The sequence below is a fragment of the Hyperoodon ampullatus genome, assembly GCF_949752795.1.
Source record: "Hyperoodon ampullatus genome assembly, chromosome: 3".
Classification (NCBI taxonomy): Eukaryota; Metazoa; Chordata; class Mammalia; order Artiodactyla; family Ziphiidae; genus Hyperoodon; species Hyperoodon ampullatus.
In genome coordinates this window covers 169,487,769-169,511,166 of record NC_136916.1, presented here as the reverse complement: position 1 = coordinate 169,511,166, position 23,398 = coordinate 169,487,769, and the positions used below count along the sequence as shown (strand labels likewise).

At 40.0% G+C, this 23,398-nt stretch overlaps 1 protein-coding gene across 5 annotated transcripts in view; it reads right to left on the bottom strand.

The window, feature by feature from the left end:
* UNC79 (unc-79 homolog, NALCN channel complex subunit) overlaps positions 1-23,398 on the bottom strand; it is a gene marked incomplete at both ends in the record, with an annotated part of 255,665 nt that overhangs the window by 53,482 nt on the left and 178,785 nt on the right. For 4 of the 5 annotated variants that reach the window (XM_079699486.1, XM_079699487.1, XM_079699488.1 and 1 more), the window contains 6 exons: positions 1,742-1,882; positions 4,383-4,485; positions 8,619-8,702; positions 11,288-11,404; positions 14,814-14,921; positions 21,965-23,182. In XM_079699486.1, coding sequence (XP_079555612.1) covers positions 1,742-1,882; positions 4,383-4,485; positions 8,619-8,702; positions 11,288-11,404; positions 14,814-14,921; positions 21,965-23,182 — 1,771 coding nt within the window. The remainder of the gene's footprint in view (positions 1-1,741; positions 1,883-4,382; positions 4,486-8,618; positions 8,703-11,287; positions 11,405-14,813; positions 14,922-21,964; positions 23,183-23,398) is intronic. The other variant, XM_079699490.1, reaches the window with a different exon arrangement.

Below are 23,398 nucleotides of genomic sequence, written 5' to 3'. Positions count from 1 at the left end.
ATGTTAAAACAAAAACAAAATAAAAACCCCTCTAGGTATCTATTACAACTTAGATCAGCTATTTCAAGGAGATGGTAACAGACCAGAACAATAATTCTGTCTGTTCTAAAACTGAAAAGTATTGATAGTAGGAATCGAGCCCTTGCCTTAATAAAAAACTTTCAATTTCACAAGTATTGCTGATAGCTGGTATAACATTTATTCCACATTTATTATGATTAGGTTAAAATCAAGGGCTTAATTCATCTTTTCTTATCTCTCTATCTCCCTGTGTTCATCACTTACTTTACACATTGGCTATTTCTAAGTCTTAGAGGTGGAATAGTTATACCAAGTCTGACTGCATACTCCTAAGGATACACACACCTAAGGATACTACAGAAAAATCTGGGGAAGGGGGATAAGGGGGTCACATACTTCTGGGGTTGAGGGGTTTTTAATGCTTCCTTGTTTGTCTTTAACTTGAAATCATCATTTTTTTTCATTAAAAAGATTAAATTTTAGCTCCATCAAGATTCATTCTCTTTCCTCCATCAAATACCAGGCATTTGCAGAATCCAGTTTTTTTCTCCAACCTCCTCCAAAGACACCTTCCCTAAGAAATCATTTCCATCCTGAACTCCCATAGCACTCACCACACATATCACTCATGAATACAGCTCGTAATCATGTCCCATCTTTTATGGCTACTCAGTTACTCCACACATCACTGTCCTCTTCGACAACTAAGCCATAAAGCACTTGAGGGCAAGAGCTAGGTGTAATGCCTGCAACCTAAAGCACCTAGCTCTGTGCTAGCACAGATTGGAAACTTAATACATTCACGAGGAGTTAACTCAGTGCTCTCCTATATGTTGTGTATGCTAGGACTACAATTTGTTACTGAATTTGAACTTTACTTATATCCATGAAGTACATCACTTTTCTTCTAATGTCCTATCTACTAAATGGAATTTTCTTAACATGAAAATTCTCAAAGCAGCTAAGTTTTAATCAGTAAGGCTGAAAGCTCTGTTCCTAAAATGTGTGCATCTTTCCTTTTTCTGAGTCAGAAGTATAAAACTACTATACTTCCATTTATCCCTTCACATGACAATGCTGCAAGTTGCATAATTGAGTGAGCCACCCTAAGATTGCAAGTGCCTAGAGAACCCATCTTAAAACAGGTAAAGAGAGGGACTTCCCTGGTGGCACAGTGGTTAGGACTCCACGCTCCCAATGCAGGGAGCCTGGCTTCGATCCCTGGTCGGGGAAGTAGATCCCACATGCATGCCACAACTAAGAGTTTGCATGACACAACTAAGGAGGCTGCCTGCAGCAACAAAGACCTGGTACAACCAAATAAATAAATAAATAAATATATTTTTAAAAAACAGGTAAAGAGAGATAATAATAATATCTAAAAGTTACAAAGTGTTTAGTGTGAATTGTGCACAGTTCTGAGCACTGTAACATACATTGGCTCACATAGTATTTAATAGAGAACAACAAACAGTAGGGTTTTCTTAGTGCAGCTTCCTCTAGCTCCACTCTGACGTTGTGACTCATGACCCTACACGGCTGTAGAATTCAACCAAAAGTTTGGTACATTCAGTTTGTGAAATCAGTCTGAGTTGATCCCACAAATATCAAGCATCTGTAAGGTTACAAAATGTTTCACTTTTGAACTGGCAGTTTTTATTTAAGGATAGAGATTGAGTAAGGCTCCTTCCTACCAAACAAAACAGAAGCTGACATTCACCTTCCCACAGACTGCATGATATCCAGCAACAACGGGGCTGCCAAGTCTGGGCTTAAGTGAATGAATGTGGAGAGGACCACAATGGCCAGCCCAAGGGTTTCCTCATCATACTCTTCAAGAATGGCCCCGCAGTCATGGCATCTGCAAAGAAAACAGAGGAATGCTTTCCATGAAAGCCGACAGTGGTTTCAAGGTGTAAGTTCATGCAGCCATTTTTGGTGAGTCTTGGAAAAGTCCCCAAAAGGAGGTCAGTGGTCCCATTCTAACAATAAATAGGAAACTCCAGCACCACCATCACCTTAGACACAGAAATAACACACACAGCAGAGATCAGGAAGGTCCCGCTGATCACTGAAAATGGTCTTTCAACTCATTACTATCTGGCCTTTACACGAATTAGTGCTCCCTTTTACAATGAGAACCAATTGGACTAATAGTTTGAAGCTTCTCGTTGAAGGATTTTCTGCATGTGAAATTATTGCTGGGGATAGTCACTAACTAGATATTTTTTTCATTTGTTGAAATTAAAAGTGAAAAATGTCTACACAAAAATGGAAGCCTTCCCAATCTTTCAGATTTAAAAACATCCTATTAATAAAGACGTAGACATAGAGAATGTACTTGAGGACACGGGGGCAGGGAAGGGGAAGCTGGGGAGAAGTGACAGTAGCATCAACATATATACACTACTGAATGTAAACTAGATAGCTAGTGGGAAGCAGCAGTATAGCACAGGGAGATCGGCTCAGTGCTTTGCAATGACCTAGAGCGGTGGGTTACGGAGGGTAGGAGGGAGGCTCAAGAGGGAGGGGATATGGGGATATATGTGTGCATATGGCTGATTCACTTCGGTGTACAACAGAATCTAACACAGCATTATGAAGCAATTATACTCCATAAAGATCTATTGAAAAAAGAAATAAAACAAAAATAAATAAAAATTTAAAAATCCCATTTGTGGGTGAGAGACAGAATAGTATAGTCAATAGAATAGAAAGAAAGTAGAAAGCCTAGGGAGTCTGGATCAAGTCTCTTCTCTACCCGTCACTCAGATCAGTTTATGGACTCACCACGCCCACTGAGAGTGCAGTCTGTAAAAACACAACGGTCCCTGCTCTTAAGGAACTTCCAGCTTATTGCTCTTTGTAGTATCTAATGTGGGTTCAACTGACGTCATCTCAACCAAAGCGGAGCTCTTTTTCTCAGTGGCCGCTGAACAGCTTTATATATACAGTGAAGGGAAAAGCGAGGGAGGCAGTGCTAAAATGGCTACTGTGACCTTTCCATCTGAAAACTTCCGGATATACATATATACCACTCCTTACAAACTTCCTGATATACATATATATCATTCCTTACAAATGGACTTTTAAAAAAAATATAGGATTCACACTTGGAACTAAAAACGAAGATAAATGGAGTACACACAAAGGCAACCGGGAAGACAACTAGGAAATATCGAGACTTGGAGGAGGACACAAAATGAGAAAATTATACCAAATAAAGAGCTAAGAAGAGCCCTCCACAAGCAACTAGGTGCTCCCCATGTGGACATGGTAAGGAGCTGTTCAAGACAGGCCTTTCACTTCTTCAGTAATGATGGCCAGCTGTGGCCAGCTGCATGGATCCTCATACCAGCCCCTTCCACCTCACCTTTCTCTCCTTTTATCACAAGCCTACTCAATTTCTCACGTGGGTCACCTTTACCAGGAAGCCTCCCCGGCCCAAGGGATCTCTCCAAACTTGAAATTGTACAAGTCTTATTCTTCATCATATTCACTGAACAGCATTTATGTGCAATGTATAGGGAGCTCAGAGTATAAAGTACAGAAGAAAGGGTACTAGTGCCTAAGGAACTCACAATCTATTACAGAACATGTGTGTATAAACACCTAATGATTAAAATACAGCATGATAAGTGGTAGAATAGAGAGATGTATCAAATACTATGGAAACTTGGAGAATGGCATGATGCATTCTGCCTTGTGAAATCAAGGAAACGTGGCCTCAGGCTGGGTCTTGATGCATGAATAGGAGTCCACCAGGCAGAGAAAGTACAGAGTGAAGGGCACCTATGAGATCACAGAGGAGAGAGCACATCAGGCATGCTCTGGAGAAGGTGAGGGGGCTAGGGAAGGAGTTCCTGGTGAGGAGGGGTTAAGTCCATACCTTCACAACCTAAAGGGTCTTTTACAATAAACTAAAGCATTTGGACTTTATCCCATAATAAATCTGGGGGGATTGAAGGCTGACAAACAGAGAGGCAACGTAACCAATCTGAGATTCAGAGAATGAATTCTACCATCTGGATCATATCTCAAACTTAGTCCCACTCTTAACAATTTGAAGCTTCCAGATGAGAGATTTCATTTGTGAGAAATTATTGCTAGGAATAATCAGTAAGTGGACATTATTTGCATTCATCCAAATTAAAAAAGAAAAATGCCTTGGCATAGATGAAAGCTGCCCATACAATACTGCATTTCTAAAGTAACAAATGCTTACCAACACTTATGGCTACAGCCATTTGAAGAACAAATTAGGACTTAAAAGCATAGCATGCCTCCTCTGATATTTTCTCACAACCATGGTGAGCAACTTCTCAAATTCTGTAAACCATGAAGAAAATAACTGAGCTTACTTGTCTGTCATCACCGTTGGCTGCTCGTCTGTGAATTCTTCGGGTGCTGGTACAAACATACTCACAATGCTGGGTGCTGACAGCAGGCTGGATTTCGTGGCACCTGGGTAAGCAGCAAAGAAACAACTGGTGAATAAATTTGTGTGTCTGGGGGCCAGGAAAAGCCCTATTCTCCTCTTATAAATCCTCCAAAGACCACATTCACAGGGATGTAACAGGGACAGCCCAATTCCATTGTGAAAAACCGTCAAGAGTGAAATGAATTCAAGAAAGACTGATTTGTTTTGGCTTATATCATTTTAAGAGCTAGACTCCTATGGTTCATTTTGCTTCTTGACTCTGAAAAAAAATCGGAAAGAGTTCAGGTGTTCCAACAGGGTACTAAAACAGAGAGGAAAAAAAAGTGTGTGTGTGTGATCTATTCAAGGGTATCCTTAAATGAGTTACAACCCTTAATTGCTAGGCATAAATGGAAGCCGCTCATACAATACTACATAAAATCACAAATGCATGCCAACACTAAAATGTTGCTAATTTGGAAAGGGAATCAGATCCTAGATCTCTACACACCTAAGCAAGGGGAGAAGTTTGAGCTAAGAAATATCAGGACACTTTTCTACTTTGTAAATTAATATAAGCCCCAAAGCAAAAGACTTCATTTTTCAAACTGAAATCTTTATAAATGAAATATGAAGTTTTTTTGAATGAACCATCTGGTGACTTCAGCCAATCGATATCACACAGTTTAATACTTTGGGTTTTGATGCCTTCAGAGAAATCTGAGGCAGGAATCTAGTGCTCTAGTGATGAGTAAATCTGGAGATCCAGGAGACTGTTCTCCATTAAGAAAACCACCAGCGCTAGACAGATTTTCCAGGAACTATGGAAATAAGGCACTCCAAGAAGAATACCAAAGTGACAACTCAGAATAATACCATGTTCTACAAAGTAATAACTGAGACTCTGAGTTCTTCAAACAGGAAAGAAGCCAGAAAAACCCAATGGTCATTAAAGAATCTGTTTTTCATTAAGGAACTGCTAACTTTGTGCTGAAAAACGGAACAAAACTGTCTGGTCTTTCCTTAAATAGGAGAAAGATAATGATTCAGAGAACTGGTTTCTAAAGGAATCAACATAAAAAATTTCAGAAACCTCACCAAGTGGGCAAAGTATTTCAATCTGAGGGAGAAAAAAATGGTATCAAAGCCTTTGATGGTTCCATACTACATAGACTCTCTTGTCTGATCAAAGGCTACAAAATCTGTTTATAAGGAGACCTTCAGACCCAAACAGCAAAGGAAATTATCTGAAAATATCTTGATGTCACTTCTGAGGATCCCAAATGGGAATCCAAATTTTGCTACTATATTTATCAGCTATCTCTGAGATAACACTCTTTCCAATTATATCATTAACAAAGATCTCCAGCTGTTTCATAAAGATGATGCTTTGAAAGGAAGCAACATATTTATTACAAACAAAAGTATCAATCGATTAATAATAGAAAAGTCAAGAACTGGGCCAAGATAAAAGAAGATACGATTGATTATTAAAACAGTAAGGTAAACTGCATGAAGTTGCTTCAAGAAACCAAAACATAGAAAGTTCAACTCCAGTACTCCTCATTTCTTGAACATTGACACACCACATCTGCCAGATGCCAAAATACCTGTGCTAAAAGTGGAAACTCAGCCCACAAGATACATGGTGATATACATACAGTCTTACTAGAAACATAAGCATCTAATTTTTTAAAAAACCAACAACTCTGAGTCAAGGTTTTCAGAAGATGCTTGCTAATTACTATTGCATACATAGAAATCACAATTCAAGTCACGAAAAGAGTGGGAATCCAAGTCATTTGGGTGGTATCAAGCCAATCCTTACCTAATACAAATGCCGAGGAACAGATTTTTTTTTTTTTTTTTTTAAAAGAAGATGTTGGGGGCTTCCCTGGTGGCGCAGAGGTTGAGAGTCCGCCTGCCGATGCAGGGGACGCGGGTTCGTGCCCCGGTCTGGGAGGATCCCACGTGCCGCGGAGCGGCTGGGCCCGTGAGCTATGGCCGCTGAGCCTGCGCGTCCGGAGCCTGTGCTCCGCAACGGGAAAGGCCACAACAGTGAGAGGCCCACATACCACAAAAAAAAAAAAAAAAAAAAAAAAAAAAAAAAAAAAAAGAAGATGTTGGGGGTAGGAGTTTATTAATTTATTTATTTATTTTTGCTGTGTTGGGTCTTCGTTTCTGTGCGAGGGCTTTCTCTAGTTGCGGCAAGCGGGGGCCACTCTTCATCGCGGTGCGCGGGCCTCTCACTATTGCAGCCTCTCTTGTTGCGGAGCACAGGCTCCAGACATGCAGGCTCAGTAGCTGTGGCTCATGGGCCTAGTTGCTCTGCGGCATGTGGGATCCTCCCAGACCAGGGCTCGAACCCGTGTCCCCTGCATTAGCAGGCAGATTCTCAACCACTGTGCCACCAGGGAAGCCCAAGGAACAGATATTTTTGACAATAGCATCATGAATTTGTTTTTCCACACGACAACACAGAATGTACAAGGCAATATTTAAGACAGTCATTTATAAAAGCAGATAGGTTAAGTTATGAGACATTGGCCACCTTATGGCAACATTAGCTGAATTAATGGATTTCTAAATACTGCTTATGATAAGGGAGCAAAGAGTAATATACAAGGAGAAGGTGGGCAATGCAAAAAGGAAGCCATTGACCTCAGCCACCTTGTGCTATAGCTGAGTCACAACTAAGTCTGCAGTATTAAGGGCAGTCCCATTATCTCCCATTATCTAGGGCAACACTTCTGGTGCCACCCCTACTGGCTCCCCTACTGAATACCCGAAGTGCACTGTATATGGAATTAGGAACAGACACAGAACGTTCTTAGAAACTTGAATAAAGAGGGGACCTCCTCCAAAGCCCAACTTCATAGCTGGAGATTTTTTTTTTTTTTTTTTTTGCGGTACACGGGCCTCTCACTGCTGTGGCCTCTCCCGTTGCGGAGCACAGGCTCCGGACGCGCAGGCTCAGCAGCTATGGCTCATGGGCCTAGCCGCTCCGCGGCATGTGGGATCTTCCCATACCAGGGCACGAACCCGTGTTTCCTGCATCGGCAGGCGGACTCTCAACCGCTGCGCCACCAGGGAAGCCCATAGCTGGAGATTTTGACAAAAGCTTCTTCGGGAGTCTTGGAGAAAGTATACAGGTGCTGGTTTGTCTCAAATCGTAAATGCACACATCAGTCCCCTAGCTATATCAATGGACTCTTCAGGTTACCATGAAAGAGACTTTGTTCCCATTACCTCATTCCACTTTTGCTTCTATTGACTGAGTCACTAGATCATGGACAAGCACCAGAGTTTGTTCAACCACCCTGACTTCTGCTCATAAAAGCTTTTCCTAAGCCCATAAATGAGAAGAGTCTCATCTCATCAGATACAGGGGATAAAACTGCTACTCAATGCCAAATAAATGTTAGCCAAAGCTGGAGATAACTGTCTCCTCATTCCTAAGGAAAATCAGAAGTGATATGGTCCACGATAATAGGTTTGCTTGATTTATGGGACTAGCTAAGAGATGTGGTCATAATTCATTTTTGCTTTTTGGTTGTCACAAATAATAGGTTAACCTGCTTTCTAAATTTAAAAAAAAATAATGATTAACTAGACATAAGATGAATTTTAAAAATACATATTCTGATTATCTTAGCATAGATTTATCTCAGCTTGCTCCTATGATCATCATAAAGTCAAGTGTATATTTTGTTCAGTTCCGGATAGCTGAAAAGAAGCTATTCATCTATGATCTCAATAATCTAGAAGGAACATAGATAAGCTGGGCCATGTTCAGAGAAGTAGATACAGGATGATATGGAAAACTGATACATATTAGGAGGAATACCAAATGACCCAGGGATGTGTGGTCTAGAAAAGCCTGAGGAAATAAGCAACTGGTGGCTTTCTTCAAATATCTAAAAATTACGTGAGAGAGTCTAGACTTGCTTTGTGTGGCCCCAAAGGTTGAAAATTCACTATAAGGAAGAAATTTTTGTCAGTCATGTTCAAAGATGAGATGTCGTACATTCCCAGGTCCTGGAAGTGTTTGAGCAAAGGTTGGATCCACTTCATGGAGCTGCTGAAGAAGAGATTTCAGCACCTGCTGGGTGACTAGATGATTGAAATATACAGTTTCTTTCACCCTTTCGGTCTGAGATTCTGCAACTCAGCTCACCTCTCATTCTCAGTGGCTGTCCCTCCAGGTCAGGGTTTAGGCACATTGGCACATTACACTGGCGTTTCCCAGGCTGTATCTGTTCTGTGGATAAATAGAACATTTCAGTCTTCATTGCGGTCAATTGCGCACGATTCACAGTGCAAAGAACTTAACCAATAATCTCTTGGGGCCGTTTTTTGGTTATTGTTACTGTTGATTATTAACATTTACAGGAAACATCCTAGATTTTAGGGTAGGGTTGCTTGGGGTTTCACTACAAACCTGCCATTCAGGTGTATGAGATGCAGCTGAAAGCAGGAGAGTATCTAAAACCATCCCCCGAAGTCCAGATTCTCTAATCCCTCCCCCACAAAAGCTCAAATCCCAAATCTCTTGATATGAAATGAAAAAAATGAACGGCTAATGTCACAGCCATGAAAGACATGTTTTATGCAAATCAATAAATACATAAGTGATCATTTGTGGCAATGACCAGATAGATCGTACAGAAAACATGTGGAACTGGTAGCAAGGAAATGACAGGCATTTGACTGAGGGATGCAGAACAGGAATAAGGGGACAGGGGCAAACGGAGGAGTAGTGCTTCAGGAACATTTTTTTCATGTGAAAGATGACGCAAAGAAGCAAGCCATCAGATACGAATGGGTGGAGAAGAGGCAGGTATTCTCTGAGCGAGCAGGTGCATGCTGAGGCGAGTCGATCATGACCCATGCTTTAGGCTGCCTTTCTCAGCATGTCTGCATGACCAGATTTGTTCTTTTGGAGACTAGCAAGTCACTGAATCAACGTATGTGGTATAAAGTGACATGCCACCTAACAAAAAACTCCACACTCATCGACTTTCTCTGGTCTTGGATTCGGGGAGAATTTTTATGACACTAATAAAAAAAATATTGAGATGAAGCTCTAGTAGGACTTGGTGACTAGCGAACCAACTTGGAGGATGGAAAACAAGCCCAGGAAAACTCAGACGAAAGAAATTCAGACAGCATGTAAATGGTAAGTATTAGATGATAAACCAGAGTAACATGAACAAGGCTGAGGTTTGGTTGAAAAGTGAAAAATTCAGTTAAATGGGTTATTTGGCATCATGTAGATTTTTTTTTAGATTAAAATTTGGATTAGAAATTGAGATCTATTTGCCTTTTTATAACTCTACAGAGTCAATCAAACTAAGCTGTAATTGTAGTCAGAATCTAAAAGGGATAGCTTAGGCTGAGCTTGCTACAAAGAACAGCAGCATGGTAAAATAATCTTCAGGTCAACCTAACGAAAGATGGGCATTTAATTATCAGAGAATGAACCTAACAAAAGCTTCCATTCTCAGTTTTACATAGCATGAGCTCAGTAAAGAGAGGAACAAAGTCCTCTTTGGTGTGAACAAAAAAGCTTCATCCAAACCCAGTAAACTCTCAAGGCTGGTTATTCAATGTCTTTCTCCTTGTCTCCCTTGCCCGTTGGCTTTTGGCCATTTCATTATTCACTACCACTTATCACTAAAAAGAAGACAAAACACTAAACCTTTAAAATGTTAAGAACCTTAATAAAGGCCAGGAGAGTTGAAATTATCTGTTAAATATAGGATTGGGTATGGTGTGTAGGATTTAATTATCTAGACTAGCTCTCTTTTTTTTTTGAAGAACAGTGGGGAAAATAAGATGAAATATAGGTAAATATTATGGTTATGAAAAATGAACAGTATCTCAATATTTTGGTTTTGTGGACACTGTAATTCCTGGTCATAAAGAAAGCTATTAAAATAATTTCATATAACTGTAGCCAGAAAGTATACTAACCAAGATACAAAAATAGTCCTATCCAAGTGTTGGCCCCCAGAGCATATCACGGTAGTAAACCCTGACATTTTCAAAGTGCATGCATCTTGCAAAAAGCTTTCACATATATAACCTTGTAATCAAATGACCCATTTAATTAAAAAAGAAAAAAAGAAAAGGCAGGCACTCAAAAGAGCAGAATCGCGGCAGTACTACTGGCTTGAGAAAGTAGTACGTGTGCAGAACGTGGTAATAAAGTTTAGAAAATGCAGAGTGATCATGTTTAAAATAGACATGTCATGGCGGTCAATTCTTACTTTAAAATTGAGGTTAGAGGCAGTTCCATCGTATGAGCATGAGGGTGTGCGGCTGCAACCTGGTGACCCTGCTGACTAAAACACAGAGCTCATATTCCCAAACCTACCAGCAGATCATGACGTCACTAAGCTGATATTTGTCATTACTGTTATTATTACTATCAATAGTCCCTTATTTTTGATAATTCAGAGTTTATAAAACAGAGAATATTGATAATCTGGTGTTTTGTCTTATTTTCTAATTTGCACCATGAAATCATAGTTCCATTCCCTCCTTTATGCATTTATATCATTTAACCCCCAAAGAGATAGCCTAACATCTGGAATCTGGGTCTTAGAGGAAAACAAACAAGCAAACAAAAAAAAGAGTTGGACCAGCCAAGATGGAAGAACCGGTGGCTCTAGAACACTTGGAAAGTTTAAATAGACTTATTAATCACCTTAGGTTAAAAAAATTGTTTGAACGACAGAATATGAGAAAAAATCTATTCCTTCACCAGGAAGCAGAGGGGACACAGAGAAAGTGGCATTTGCTAATCTGAGAGGTAAAACAAGAAGAAAAAGCTTGACCCACCAGTGTCCCAGTTGCTGATGTTATGGGGGGCGCTAGACTGATGTTCCAGCTGTCGCTTCATTAACTGGCTCATTGTCAGAGCTCCCAGGGATCCCCTTTTCATCTGCCTATACTGAGCTATATGGAGGAAATTAGGAGATAATTACTAGGGGGAATAAATTTGCACAGCACACAAAGGCTCTACACATCCATACAGAATCTTAATTGAAACTTCATTGGCTATTCGTCATTATTTAGTAAGTTGTATGCTCCTGTCCAGATGAAAAACTAAGGCACTATGCTATTTCTGGTGCCTGTCTTCACTCGATAAAGAAAGAAACAGTGCCTATGAGCACTTATCTGTAGCCTGTAAATATTTACCCCAGTTACAACAATATGATATTTTCATTTACTTTTTAATTTATATACTCTGCCTTGTTCCCAAAAGGATTCAAGACAGATAGTACTACTTTGAATTTATAGCTTAACTTTCTTTAATGGAGCTGTGCATACATACATAGTTTCAGTTTCCATTATATCCCTCTGAGGCCCCCGTGCATGTGTGTGTGTTTGTGTATGTACATGCATATTTTGGAGTAGGATGACACATATCAACCCCAATTTTTAGAGAGAAATTGAAGCAAATGAAATTATGTTACTTGGAACCAACCAGCAAATGAGGTGGTCGTAAAACCAAAACATGTTGACTCCAAAGTCAATGCTGTTTTCAATCTCTGTATGAGCCTCTGCCTACTGTCAGAAAAATGTGAATTGAATAACATTCCACAAGTATATTCTAGTACACATCTTTGTTTTAAAAAAAAATAGTGGCAACATTTTTATCTTGCAATTAGGCATTGACAAATATCCCATGATTGATAAGTCACGTACATAAGCATCTCCAAACCGGAAAATCAGTGAAAAGCACTTCTGACAACAGACTGCTGAGTGAGAAAGCAACCTGCCTCCTACCCTCCTATTCCTCCTCAAGTGCTCCCACCAATCCCTGCCACCAGCCCAGTAAGAACGGAAGAGCATCGCTAACAGGCCTTTTATACATGATCCCAAACAACTGGATATTTGAGAACTTGTGGTTATTCACTCTCTTATAAGGACAATTTCAGAAACTGAAGCTCTAAAATACATGGTCTAGAAGGGGATGGTAGAAACCGAGATGTCTTTATGGCCCTAGAAAGCCTTACATGTTATACACAGGTTTCACAATCATGGTACCAGGGCAGCAACTTGGTGTGATGCGAAATCAATTATGACATTGTTTTTAATGTAATTAGCATGCTGTTTGATTCATGGTGGTCATGGCATGTTTAGCTACAAAATAATCAGCTGATAAACTGAGCAAAAAAGAGGGGTGTGATGAGAATTCTTGTGTCTTGGAGTCCATGTTAACTGAATTCATGGAAATGACTATGCAAACTAATGAAAACTCTGATTCTTGTGGTTGATTGGTAAATTTTGCAATTTCACGGTTCACTTGAAAGTGCAGCTCCAGGTAAAATTCAAAGGCAGAAATCTTTTATAAAATTTAACAAATTTCAAGTAAAATTCAAAAGCAGAAATCTTTTAGAAGATCGACAAATTTAAAAATTAGCCCCATCTATCAGACAAAATCAAAGAAGGGTTAAAAACCTCTAGTGATTGATTAATTTCTCCAGTCCTCAGTAATTTTTAAAGACAGAAGAATTCCCTGAGAGTAAAGTCCCTTAATGTTTAGCTCAGTGTGTAAAGCACCTGGCATTATGTCTCTAAGAACACACCACCAAGAGCTATCCAATACATGCTTTAAATGGAGAGAAGGAGGAAGGTGGAAATTTAACGATGCACTATGCTGAATCCAAAAGGGCTAGATTCAATCATGACTTCAGGACCATGATTCATTGATACATTTTATTTTATGATACATGTAACTAGCACTGAAGTCAAACTGACTTAAGTCATCCTATGTCAAATTATATCCAACTTGGAATTCTAACTATAATTCACTTTTTTTCAGATGACTCATGCAAATTAGGAGGAGAAGATACACTTTCATGATTTTAGTATATGGACTTAAAAATGGGCATTTTTTCATGTTATAAAACAGATTTTTTGTGATAAAAGAAGAACAATTAGATTCAGAACGAGGCGTTCTTCTCTGCTGCCAAAAGGGCAAATAACTGTTACTTGAAAATGCTTTCTTAGAATTTCTGTAATCTCTATTATAACTGAATTTGAATTATTCTAAGGCAGTGTGGTATACTAAAAAACACCATGGGCTTGAAAAATCAAACAGACCTAGCATCAATTCCTGTCTCTATCACTTAATAGCCGTATGACTTTAGGCAAGTCACTTAGCCTCTCTGAACCTCTGTTTCTTAGTCTATTAAAACTGGGTCAATAATATCTGCCATGAAGTGCTGACGTGAGGATTTAATAAGATAGCAATGTGTGTAAGATAGCAATGTGTGTAAACCACTTAGCACAGTGCCTGGAACATGGTGTCAAATAATTGGTAGCAATTATTACTATTATGTCTGTAAATGCCTGGAGAACAAGGGGTGTCTTATTTATTCACCTTTGATCACCAGTACCAAGCACAGTGCCTGGCACTCAGCAGACACTTAATAAATAGTTGCTGAATGAATGAAAGCATGAATAAATGAATGATGAAGATGATGATGTTGTTCCATACTACCAGTCCAGCATTTAAGTTAAGATCTTTATCTGGTTTTCAGGATCATCTTTATTTCAAAAGACTGTTAAAGGAAAATTCACTAGCACTTGAGGCAGTGGCCACATGGAACACAAAATACACCAGCACAGATGACAAGGGTTTGCAGAAGTTGCACCACTGTTTGTATCTCTGATTCCTACTGAGAATTTCCCATGCTAAAGTCTTTTAATTGACTCCACTGAGCCAGGTGGACACCCTTATTTTCACCTCAATGGAACTCAGGCTCCTCATGGGCAAAATATAGGACCCAACAAACATGGCAGTTTCAAAATACTGAATAGTTGCCTCCAGTAGATCCAGTAATATTTCATGCCATTTTAATTTTCCAATCCAAAAGTGCTACATTCAATAATAACTTTGGGATCATGATATATCTGATACATTTATTTGATGATAACTTAGATAAAAATTTTGTCAATGATGGAGGTGATTCAAATTAAACAAAGGTGTTTCATGTAAAATTCTGTCACAGACAATGTTTTTCACTTGTCCCAAAACCAGTTCCATGTCTTATGTTTAGGCTAGTCATACATAATACTTATTTTATTGAATTATCCAGTGATTATACCTTAACAAATTAGGATTCTTGGCCTATCACTAACTGTACTGATTTATCAAACACTTGAGATGCTGACAAAAGTGGGCCTATGTCTCAGGGTCTCTGAGAACATACAACATAGTGTTACCTAGGAAGCGAACACAAAGTTTAAAAAAAAAAGAAAAGAACAATACCAAGAGTGTGAAAATTGAAAACTATGCAGCAGATAATGCTCCAAATCAATGTACAGGTGAAATGATCACCAAAGGAAATCTTACTTGATATTGAAGAATGGCTACTTGTTTCCGGCACACCTGCTTCTAATGTAGGGGCAGATGAGGATTCTCGTGGCATTTCCAAAGTTGAAAGTCCTTTAGTAGCAGGATCTACAAACAGAAATATTATTTAAAACTCAGAACATTGATTAAAAGCAAGTTCAAGAACCTTTTTCATATACTTTCCCCTCTTGCCCAATTCTCCCATTCAAATCGTTATATACTTTCTGGCCCTACTATAACTACTTTAATGGACTCACATACACACTGGTTTCAAAGTTCCGTGGGAGTTGTTTCCACATTACACTCTGCATGTGTTGCTATGCCTCTCAGAGATTAACAACGGCACAATTACAAAGCTAGAGCTCAGCATGCTCATATCACATACCCTTGCACCTTTCCGGAACTGAATTTCTTTTCATACAAAACCCAAAGACACCTACAGTTGATCCACCTATATCATTCCACCACTCCACCTTTGTCTGGCAATTTCCTACTCATCACTTACATCTCAATTTATATAGACAATTCCTCCTCCAGAAAGGCATCCAGGACCCCCACCCCCAGAGTCAAACAAAAAACTGAATCACGTGACCCTCTTATGCAATCCCAGAGCACCCTGTCCTAACCTGTACCAAAATGAACACGCCATAATGTAATTGTCTGTTTACCGGTCTAAAACCTTTGCTAAATCCTAAGTAATTTCAGAGCAGGGATTGTATCCAACTTGGAATAATTACTTACCAATAACTCAGATTTTCGATTTTATTAGTTGAGCAAGAAAGACGTTCATTTGCTTCTGCTGTTGACAAATGCATCTAAGGTAAAATATTTTCTGCATATAATATTGTCTTTTTAATCTATGAATAATGGGAAACAAGCTGTCCCACATTATTCTAGGTAAAGATTATCCTTTAAAGCTTTTTGAAAAGTTTAGTGGTTTATCATGGCAAACCCCTAAAACATTTTTATAAACTTCCTTGACATCTTAAGCAACACTCACTGTATACTGAACTCAATGAGCAGCCTGGAATTACTACTATGGGCTTCCATGATTATAACATGTCCACCCTAAATGCTTCAAGTTCTTAAGCTTCATGATATCTTTCTCCTCCTTTTCAGGTTATCAATTGTTTTTCTTGCCACAGAGCAAGTCACCATACATTCACACATACATACAATACAAGTATGCAGATGCTATTCTACTATTGGGTGATCATTAAACTTATTAAACTGTCAGAAATAAAAGTAAAATAGATCCTAGGTGAGGGCTGAGGAGAAAAGCTTTTAAGCACTGATTTTGGAACATCTATTTTTGGTTCTCAGAGGTCTTTCTGAATAGATACATTTGCCAGATAAATACTTTCTTGGTAACAAAAAAAAGTATGACTGTTACAATGTTTCCCAAACTCTCCAAATAAAGCATAAAAATGACTACCCATTTAAAATTCCTTAGTGATTAAAGCTATTGCTTTTCTCTTAGGTATTCTCCACAAACCACAAGTTTAAAACATGCGTAATTACCTGTCTTACTCTTATCTGCTTCTGTTTTACATTTGCTGTTACTCTGGCATAACAATCCCACCGATAATGTAGAACAAGAAAGCTTAAAGGCAAGAATTCTTTAACAGATTACTGAGACTTTTAGAGTCTCGATATGCTTATTAAAATCCTTGGTATCTTTAATTTAAAGAAACGTCATAACTGTAAGATAGTTATTAATAATCATTAGTGTACCAAGATTCTTTAAGCCAGGCAATTTTTGCTCAGTCCTAAATCATTTTATGAAGCCTTCCATTTGTATATAGTTTAAGACAACAAATATTTGAATAGAGCTATACACTTAGCTTAAAATTCTTCTATTCAATTTTTTATACTGATGTGAAGAAAATGTCATGTTATTGATTCATTCATTCATCAAATATTTGCTACCACTCTACTAAGTACTTGGGATACAATCAAAGAACAAACTAGAGAAAATTTCTTGCCTTTGAGAGAACAGTGGGGACAGACAGACAATAATTAACATACATAAAAGTAAATAAATTATTATATATTAGAAGAATAATTCTTTATAGAAGAGAAACAGAGAAGAGAAAGTGATTCTAAGATGCCAAGTAGGGGTGGAAAGGTGGGGTGTGGTCCAGGCCTCATGGGGAACCTGATGTTTGAACAGAGAATTAAAAGAAATGAGAGAGGGAGCCAGGCAGGTATCTGGAGAAGACAGTTTCAGGCTGAGGGACCAGCCGGTGCAAAGGCCCCAAGGTAAGAAAATGTAAGGAGTGTTCAAAAAATGGCAGGAGGCCACTGTGGCTGAATAGAAGAAGTGTGGAGAGAACCATGCAAAATGAAGTCAGAGAACTAATGAGAATCAGGACCACGTAAAGCATTTTAGGAATTTAAAGGACTTTTTACTATGAAAGAAATGGGAGCCAATGGAGGGTTTTAAGCAGAGTAATGGTATAATCTCATGTTTTAAAGGATCACGGTGGCTGCTGCGTTGGGAAGACACGAAGGCAATATGGGTAAAAGGCAGGAGCCCAGTTAGGAGGCTATTGCAGTTGATCCACATGAGAGATGTTAATGGCTCAGACCAGGGTGGAAGCAGGGGAGATGGTGAGAAGGGGTAGATTTTGAAGGTAGATTAAGGTGGCCAGATAAAAGAGGACACGCAGTTAAAATTTAATTTGGGATAAACAACAGAAAAGTTTTTAGTATGAGTATGTCCCGTGCAATTTTTGGCAGATGAGGCCCCAACTCTTCACTCCTCTCTGAATCAATGACCGTTGCCATGTAACTTAAAAGTTCCTCCCACTGAAGAAGCAGAGTGTATTTCCCCTCTTGACTTTGGCTCCAGCCAGGTGATTTGCTTTGGCTCATGGAATGTTTGCAGGCATAACATGACCAAAGGCTTGCAAAGCTCCTGTGCAACGGGGCTTGCTCTCTTGTGCCTCTTCCATCACCCTAAGAAAAGTATTTCCAGGCTTCATGGGTCCCAGGAGGAGGCTGGCCACCCAGTCCAGCCTAGATTAGTTGATCTGCAGATAGCCAATAGCCCTTGAATTGAATAAATGCTTATTGTTATATGTTGCTGATATTTGTATGTTTATTTGTTACACAGCATTATTCCAGCAGTAGGTACCTACAGAGTTGTCTCAGTATACAGACGCGATCACCAACACACTGAGTGTAGACAGACCTGAGAAAAGGACCAAGGACAAAGACCCTGGGGCACTCCCTCATTAGGGAGTTAAGGAGGAACCGAAAAAAGAGATTGAGAAGGAGTGACCACTGAATATGCAGAAAACCAAGAGAATGTGTATCCCAGAAGCCAAGTGATGTGGGGGTGATCAACTCTGTGAACTATTGAGTCAGAAGATAATATCTAAGAGCTGACCATTGGATTTAGCAGTGGAGGCCAGTGGTGACCTTGACAAGTGAAGTTTGGGTGAACTCTGGAAGCCTCATAGGAATGATGAGCACTTTTTAGAAAGAATAGTATGGGAGAAAATTGGGAATAGTGATAGTACAGAGAACTCCTTAAACAGTTTTGCTAAAACCTAGAGGGTATTATGCTAAGTAAAGTAAGCCAGACAGAGAAAAACAAATACTCTATGATTTCCCCTATATGTGGATTCTTAAAAACAAAACAAGTGAACAAGCAAACAGAAACAGATTCATAGATACAGAGAACAAACTGGTGGTTGCCAGAGAGGAGGGGGATGGAGGGATGGACAAAATAGGTGAAGAGGATTAAGAGGCACAAACTTCCAGTTATATAAAATGAGTCATGGGGACATAACACACAGAATAGGGAATATAGTCAACAATACTGTAGTAGCTTTAAATGGTGATAGATGGTAACTAGACTTATCATGGTGATTATTTTGTAATGCATATAAACATTGAATTGCTATGTTGTACACCTAAAATTAATATAATACTGTATGTCAATTATACTTCAATAGAAAGGGGGGGACTTTTTGCTAAAAGGGAAGAAGCAAATGGGATAATAATGGGGAGAATTAGGATCAAGAGCTTTTTTGAAAAAAGTGAAATAAGATGATGTTTGTATATTCAAGTCAAAGATACCTTAGAAAAAACTAAGGGAAGAGCAAGAGGGGAGATCTCTGGGCGTACATCCTTGAGTAAGTAAGAGAGATGGAATCATGTCCACATGTGGAAAGGCTGACTTCAGACCAAAACACAGTTCACTTGCAGCCCCAGCTAGGAAGGCCAGGTGTATGGGTGCAGTTGATGGAAGGGAGGCAGAGAAAGGGGTAGGAGGATGTGGAAATCTCTTCAGATTAGGTCAAATAGGAAGAGATACTGAACGTTTGGAAAGAAAAGTAGCTATGAAATAATCAGGAGAATGGAAACGTGAACGGACCAGGGAAATACGGTGTGATGCCAGGTAGCTTTAAGGACCCAGTTGAGGGTCATGGTCATGAATTTAAAATAAGACCAGTCAATACTGTGATGCGTTTTTTTCTCCAGCCACACTCATCTGATAGGTACAGGTGTTGGTAGATGGAAAGGCAGATTTGACGAGGGTTGTGTTTAGCCAAGCAAGTCTGAAAAAGCAGAGGTCAGGAATGATGTAGGCAAGAAGGGATTGTAATGACTGACTTGAGAAGGGAAGACATGAAGAAGGGGAGGAACAGTGAGAGGCAATAGGGTCAATACAGTGCTGTCCAGAGAGAGAGGAAATGGTGATCAGAGAATGGGAGACATTGGACTGACACTATGGACAGGCTGCAGTTATTGATAATAACAAGTTCTGTGATATGACCATAGGAATAAGTAACTGAGTGAGGGTGGAAGATGAAAAAAAAAGTCTCTGGGGAAGACGAATTTGAGGAACTGAGAAGCCAGAGTGTCAGAAAACACTGTACTAAGACACTGTACTATGTGTATCAATACTGAAATCAACAAGAATTAAGACAGGAATAGTTTAGGAAAGAGTAAAAAGAGCCAGGAATTAAAATTGTCAATAAATGAGAAAGTCAGGGTAAGTAATGTGAGATTCAGAGCTGGGTGTTTTTAAAGACAAGGTGGGAATGGTCTGAAGGGGGAAATGATGAGCAAGGAAGATGCCTATACCCTGGCCCTAGTCCAAGGACACTCTTCCTCAGGGAAGAGCTGGGTTTCCATTAGACTAAGAAGGGAAAGGAAACAGAGCACATGAAGGACCATGAATTTCTGATGGAGGAAAAGTTTCAGGAATTGCAATAAGGTGGGAGAAAGGATCTGGACAGGAGATGTGCAAGGCCTTATGGAAATTAGAGTGAGAGAGATGAAGGGTGATCTGGAGCTTCTTGCAGGGACTGACATGAACAGAAGGAAAGTACACAATGCCATTAGACTTGGTAGACTCAAGGCAATTAGCAATGGCAAGGCTGTGAGTCCGGGCCTCCCTTGACTACCACTGATAGAGGCCAGAAGGTCTGGGGAAGCCTGAGTCTAACTCTGAGCACATGGTCATCCTTCCAACACCCCACAAGGAAGGGTAGCTCTGCATGTCTGTGGCAGGTGGGACACTACGCAGATATAAAATGATTGTGACAGTATAACCTATATTATAAAAATTTTAAATACATCTTAATTGTCAGATACTTTCCTTCTTGCTCTGGTAACAAATATATTAATATAATACCAATCTCCTCCCTGGTAGCCTGGGGAACAACCTGACATAAGGATGAATAAAGAAGGCAACACACACACACAAACATACATACCAAAACCTATATACAACCTATATATCATATATACCCACCCTATTGACCTCATATAGTTTCTTATATACCCACCTGACAGACGTTATATGGTTTCTTATATACCCACCTACAGACCTCTATAGTTTCTAGGTCAGTGCTTCGCTCCATCTGTATGCAACAATTTTCTTGGCTCCAAATAATAAAAAGGTGTCCCAGTTTCCCTAGAAACCTTCTTACACTTTCTTGTTATTATGAGAATCTTTTTCTTCCCCCTGCCTGGCTGGAGCATGACCTTTTCCAAATACATTCATGTTCATTTGACAAGTTTTTACAGAGCTCCTTGGAGGTACACAGCTCTGTCCTATGAGGTAGAGAACAATTGGAAAGCTTAGGAAATGCCCGGGGCAAATAAAAGGGCTGAGCCTGTTCTCTGAGGAGCTGCTTTTGTTATGGAGTGGGGGAGAAGTGCTGTGTGACGTGGGGCAGGGCACGTCCCCTCCTCCGAGTGTCAGTGTCCTCTTATAGGAAATGAGGGATTATACTAGAGGTCCCCAAGATTTTTGCCAGGGCTCAGTGTTCTGTAGTCTACGAATCTACTAAAATAATCATCCCTGGCCGATCTCATTTTTTCTAGAGATTCACATTGTTTTTTGTTTTTAAATATGGGCTGAGAAATGACGAAACGTTCTGATCAGTATTACGACAACAGAGCAGAGAACTGTGTTTTAGGATGAGGTGGACTATCAGCTTGTCACTTTTTCAAGTTAATCTTTCTTGGAAACAGTGCCTCCAAGGAAACACAAGAAACGGCATTTGAGGCAGGAAGTGCTCGTACTATAACAACTTCACCATCAACTGGTGACCATGGATTAGAGTCTAGGTTGTAACTGGGCTCTTTTTAGTTCCTGAGGGCACACAGTGTCTGCCAGACTGCTGATATTTGCTTAGAATATGTAATCAGTATAGACCCTAAATGATTATACAGTCAATTCTTAATCATTCCAAGCACGCTTTGCTTTATTTTAGCCCTTCATGATATTTTAGTTGTATCATAATTCACTAAAGTATAGCAGGAAAAAAAAAAGAAAGCAATAAGAGTTCAATTAATGACTTTTGCTGTTTGAGGAAAACAAACATGATATGTGGAATGTCTTGATATGAATTAATCATTGCCTCTTGTTGTCAAGGATGATCAAGAATTGAGTGCAGAGTTTAGAAACAACCAATACAGAAACATGTATGGAGCCAATAGGACCACATCTGAATCCAACACACTCCAGTAAGCAGGAAGGGTTCCGAGTGATAATGAAGCAATTAGAATGTCATTCCTTGACACTATAAAATTGAGAGTTTGATGCATATCAGTGCCAAGACCCTAACAAGTAAAATGCAGAAACTTGAACATAAGGCTGGGAGAAAGAAGAGAGACGCGCTCACCTGGATCTTTCTGATCCCCCAATTTGTCTAGAATGTTGAAGGAAATGTCAAGGTACTCTCTCTGGATGGCACTGACCGCAATCTTCCTCTGTTTCCTCTGCCTGGGGACAATCTGAATCTTAAATTCAGATTCCTCAGCTCCCTCCTCTTCTGCCTTCCTTTCAGGGTTCTGTTCTGCGTCTGATTCGGCACTGGCGTCCGGCTTCTCACTTTCCATTGGATTCTCTGAATCTTCAGGGACTTTGAGGAGGACAGTTTTTGCCCCTGAACTTGGCATCAGCCCACCGGGCTTCCCTTCCTCAGTGCTGGGCTCAGGGTTATCGTCCAGTGACACCTCAGGGAGAGCAAGCGTCTTCTGAAGGAGGTCTCGTTTTTGCTTAAGCGTGAGCGGGCTGCCACAGGAAAACCCTTGCAGCTCCTCGGGCTTTGATAATTCTTCGGAGTCCGTGGGGTCTTCCAGAGCTATGAGAGGGGAGTCCCTGTCACCCGCCGACTGGTTATTTCCTGAGTCCTTAGAAGAAAAGTCTTTGGAACAGTCTTCCACACTTACTTGCACGAGGGGCGTCGTACTGAGGCTGAGGACAGAGGGACGGTTGCGGATGGAGGGAGAGGAAGCAGCATTCTTACCAGGGGTACCATCGTCCCCTTGGTCCATGGTCTCTTCTTCATCACTCTCTACTATTCGGAGAGGGGGAAGAGGTTCAAACACAAGGGAGTCGCTGTCCGACGTTGAGAGCGTAGAGTGTTTTTCAGGCCCAGATGTTGAATCTGAGGACAAGTCTATCAGATCTAAATCCTCTTTGGGAGCAAGCTTTATGGGGGAATCCACTTTCACCTCAAATGTCTCCATGCAGTTTAACCTAACTTCTGGTATTACAGGCCTCCGAGCTTCTTGAAAACCTTCCAGAGCTGGGTTCTTGGGGATTTCGGCACTGTCAGACCTCGTAGCAGAATTCTGTCTAGACCGTCCATGGTCATGCTGTCTTTGCATGAAACAAGCAGCTTGGGCTGGAGGCTTGTCTATGTCACACCGGTCTATGCAGGACTTCCTACGGTGCTCATCTAGTGTAAACAAGAGGGAGTCTGCATTCCCTATATCAAGAGATTTTTGTTTTAAAGAGCGCAGCTTTTTTTTCTGAATGCTTTCTTCTCTCACACAGTGTAGAATGTTGTCTTGTAATGCACCCGTTTCTCTATATTCAGCCAGTTCTATTTCACCTGATTAAAACAGAAAAAGCTAGTACTATTTTACTTGGAGATTTCACCTTTCTCTTCCCCTCAAACTTGGGCATACAATTGGTATCAACCATAATCATAATCCCAGCTCTACCAGAAGGTAAAACTGACTTCCTGGCCAAATTTTCATAAGGTTCATTCTAATTTCAAAAACCAGAAAACTTTGGAATGAGAGAACCCCAAAAGGCAGTTTAAGAT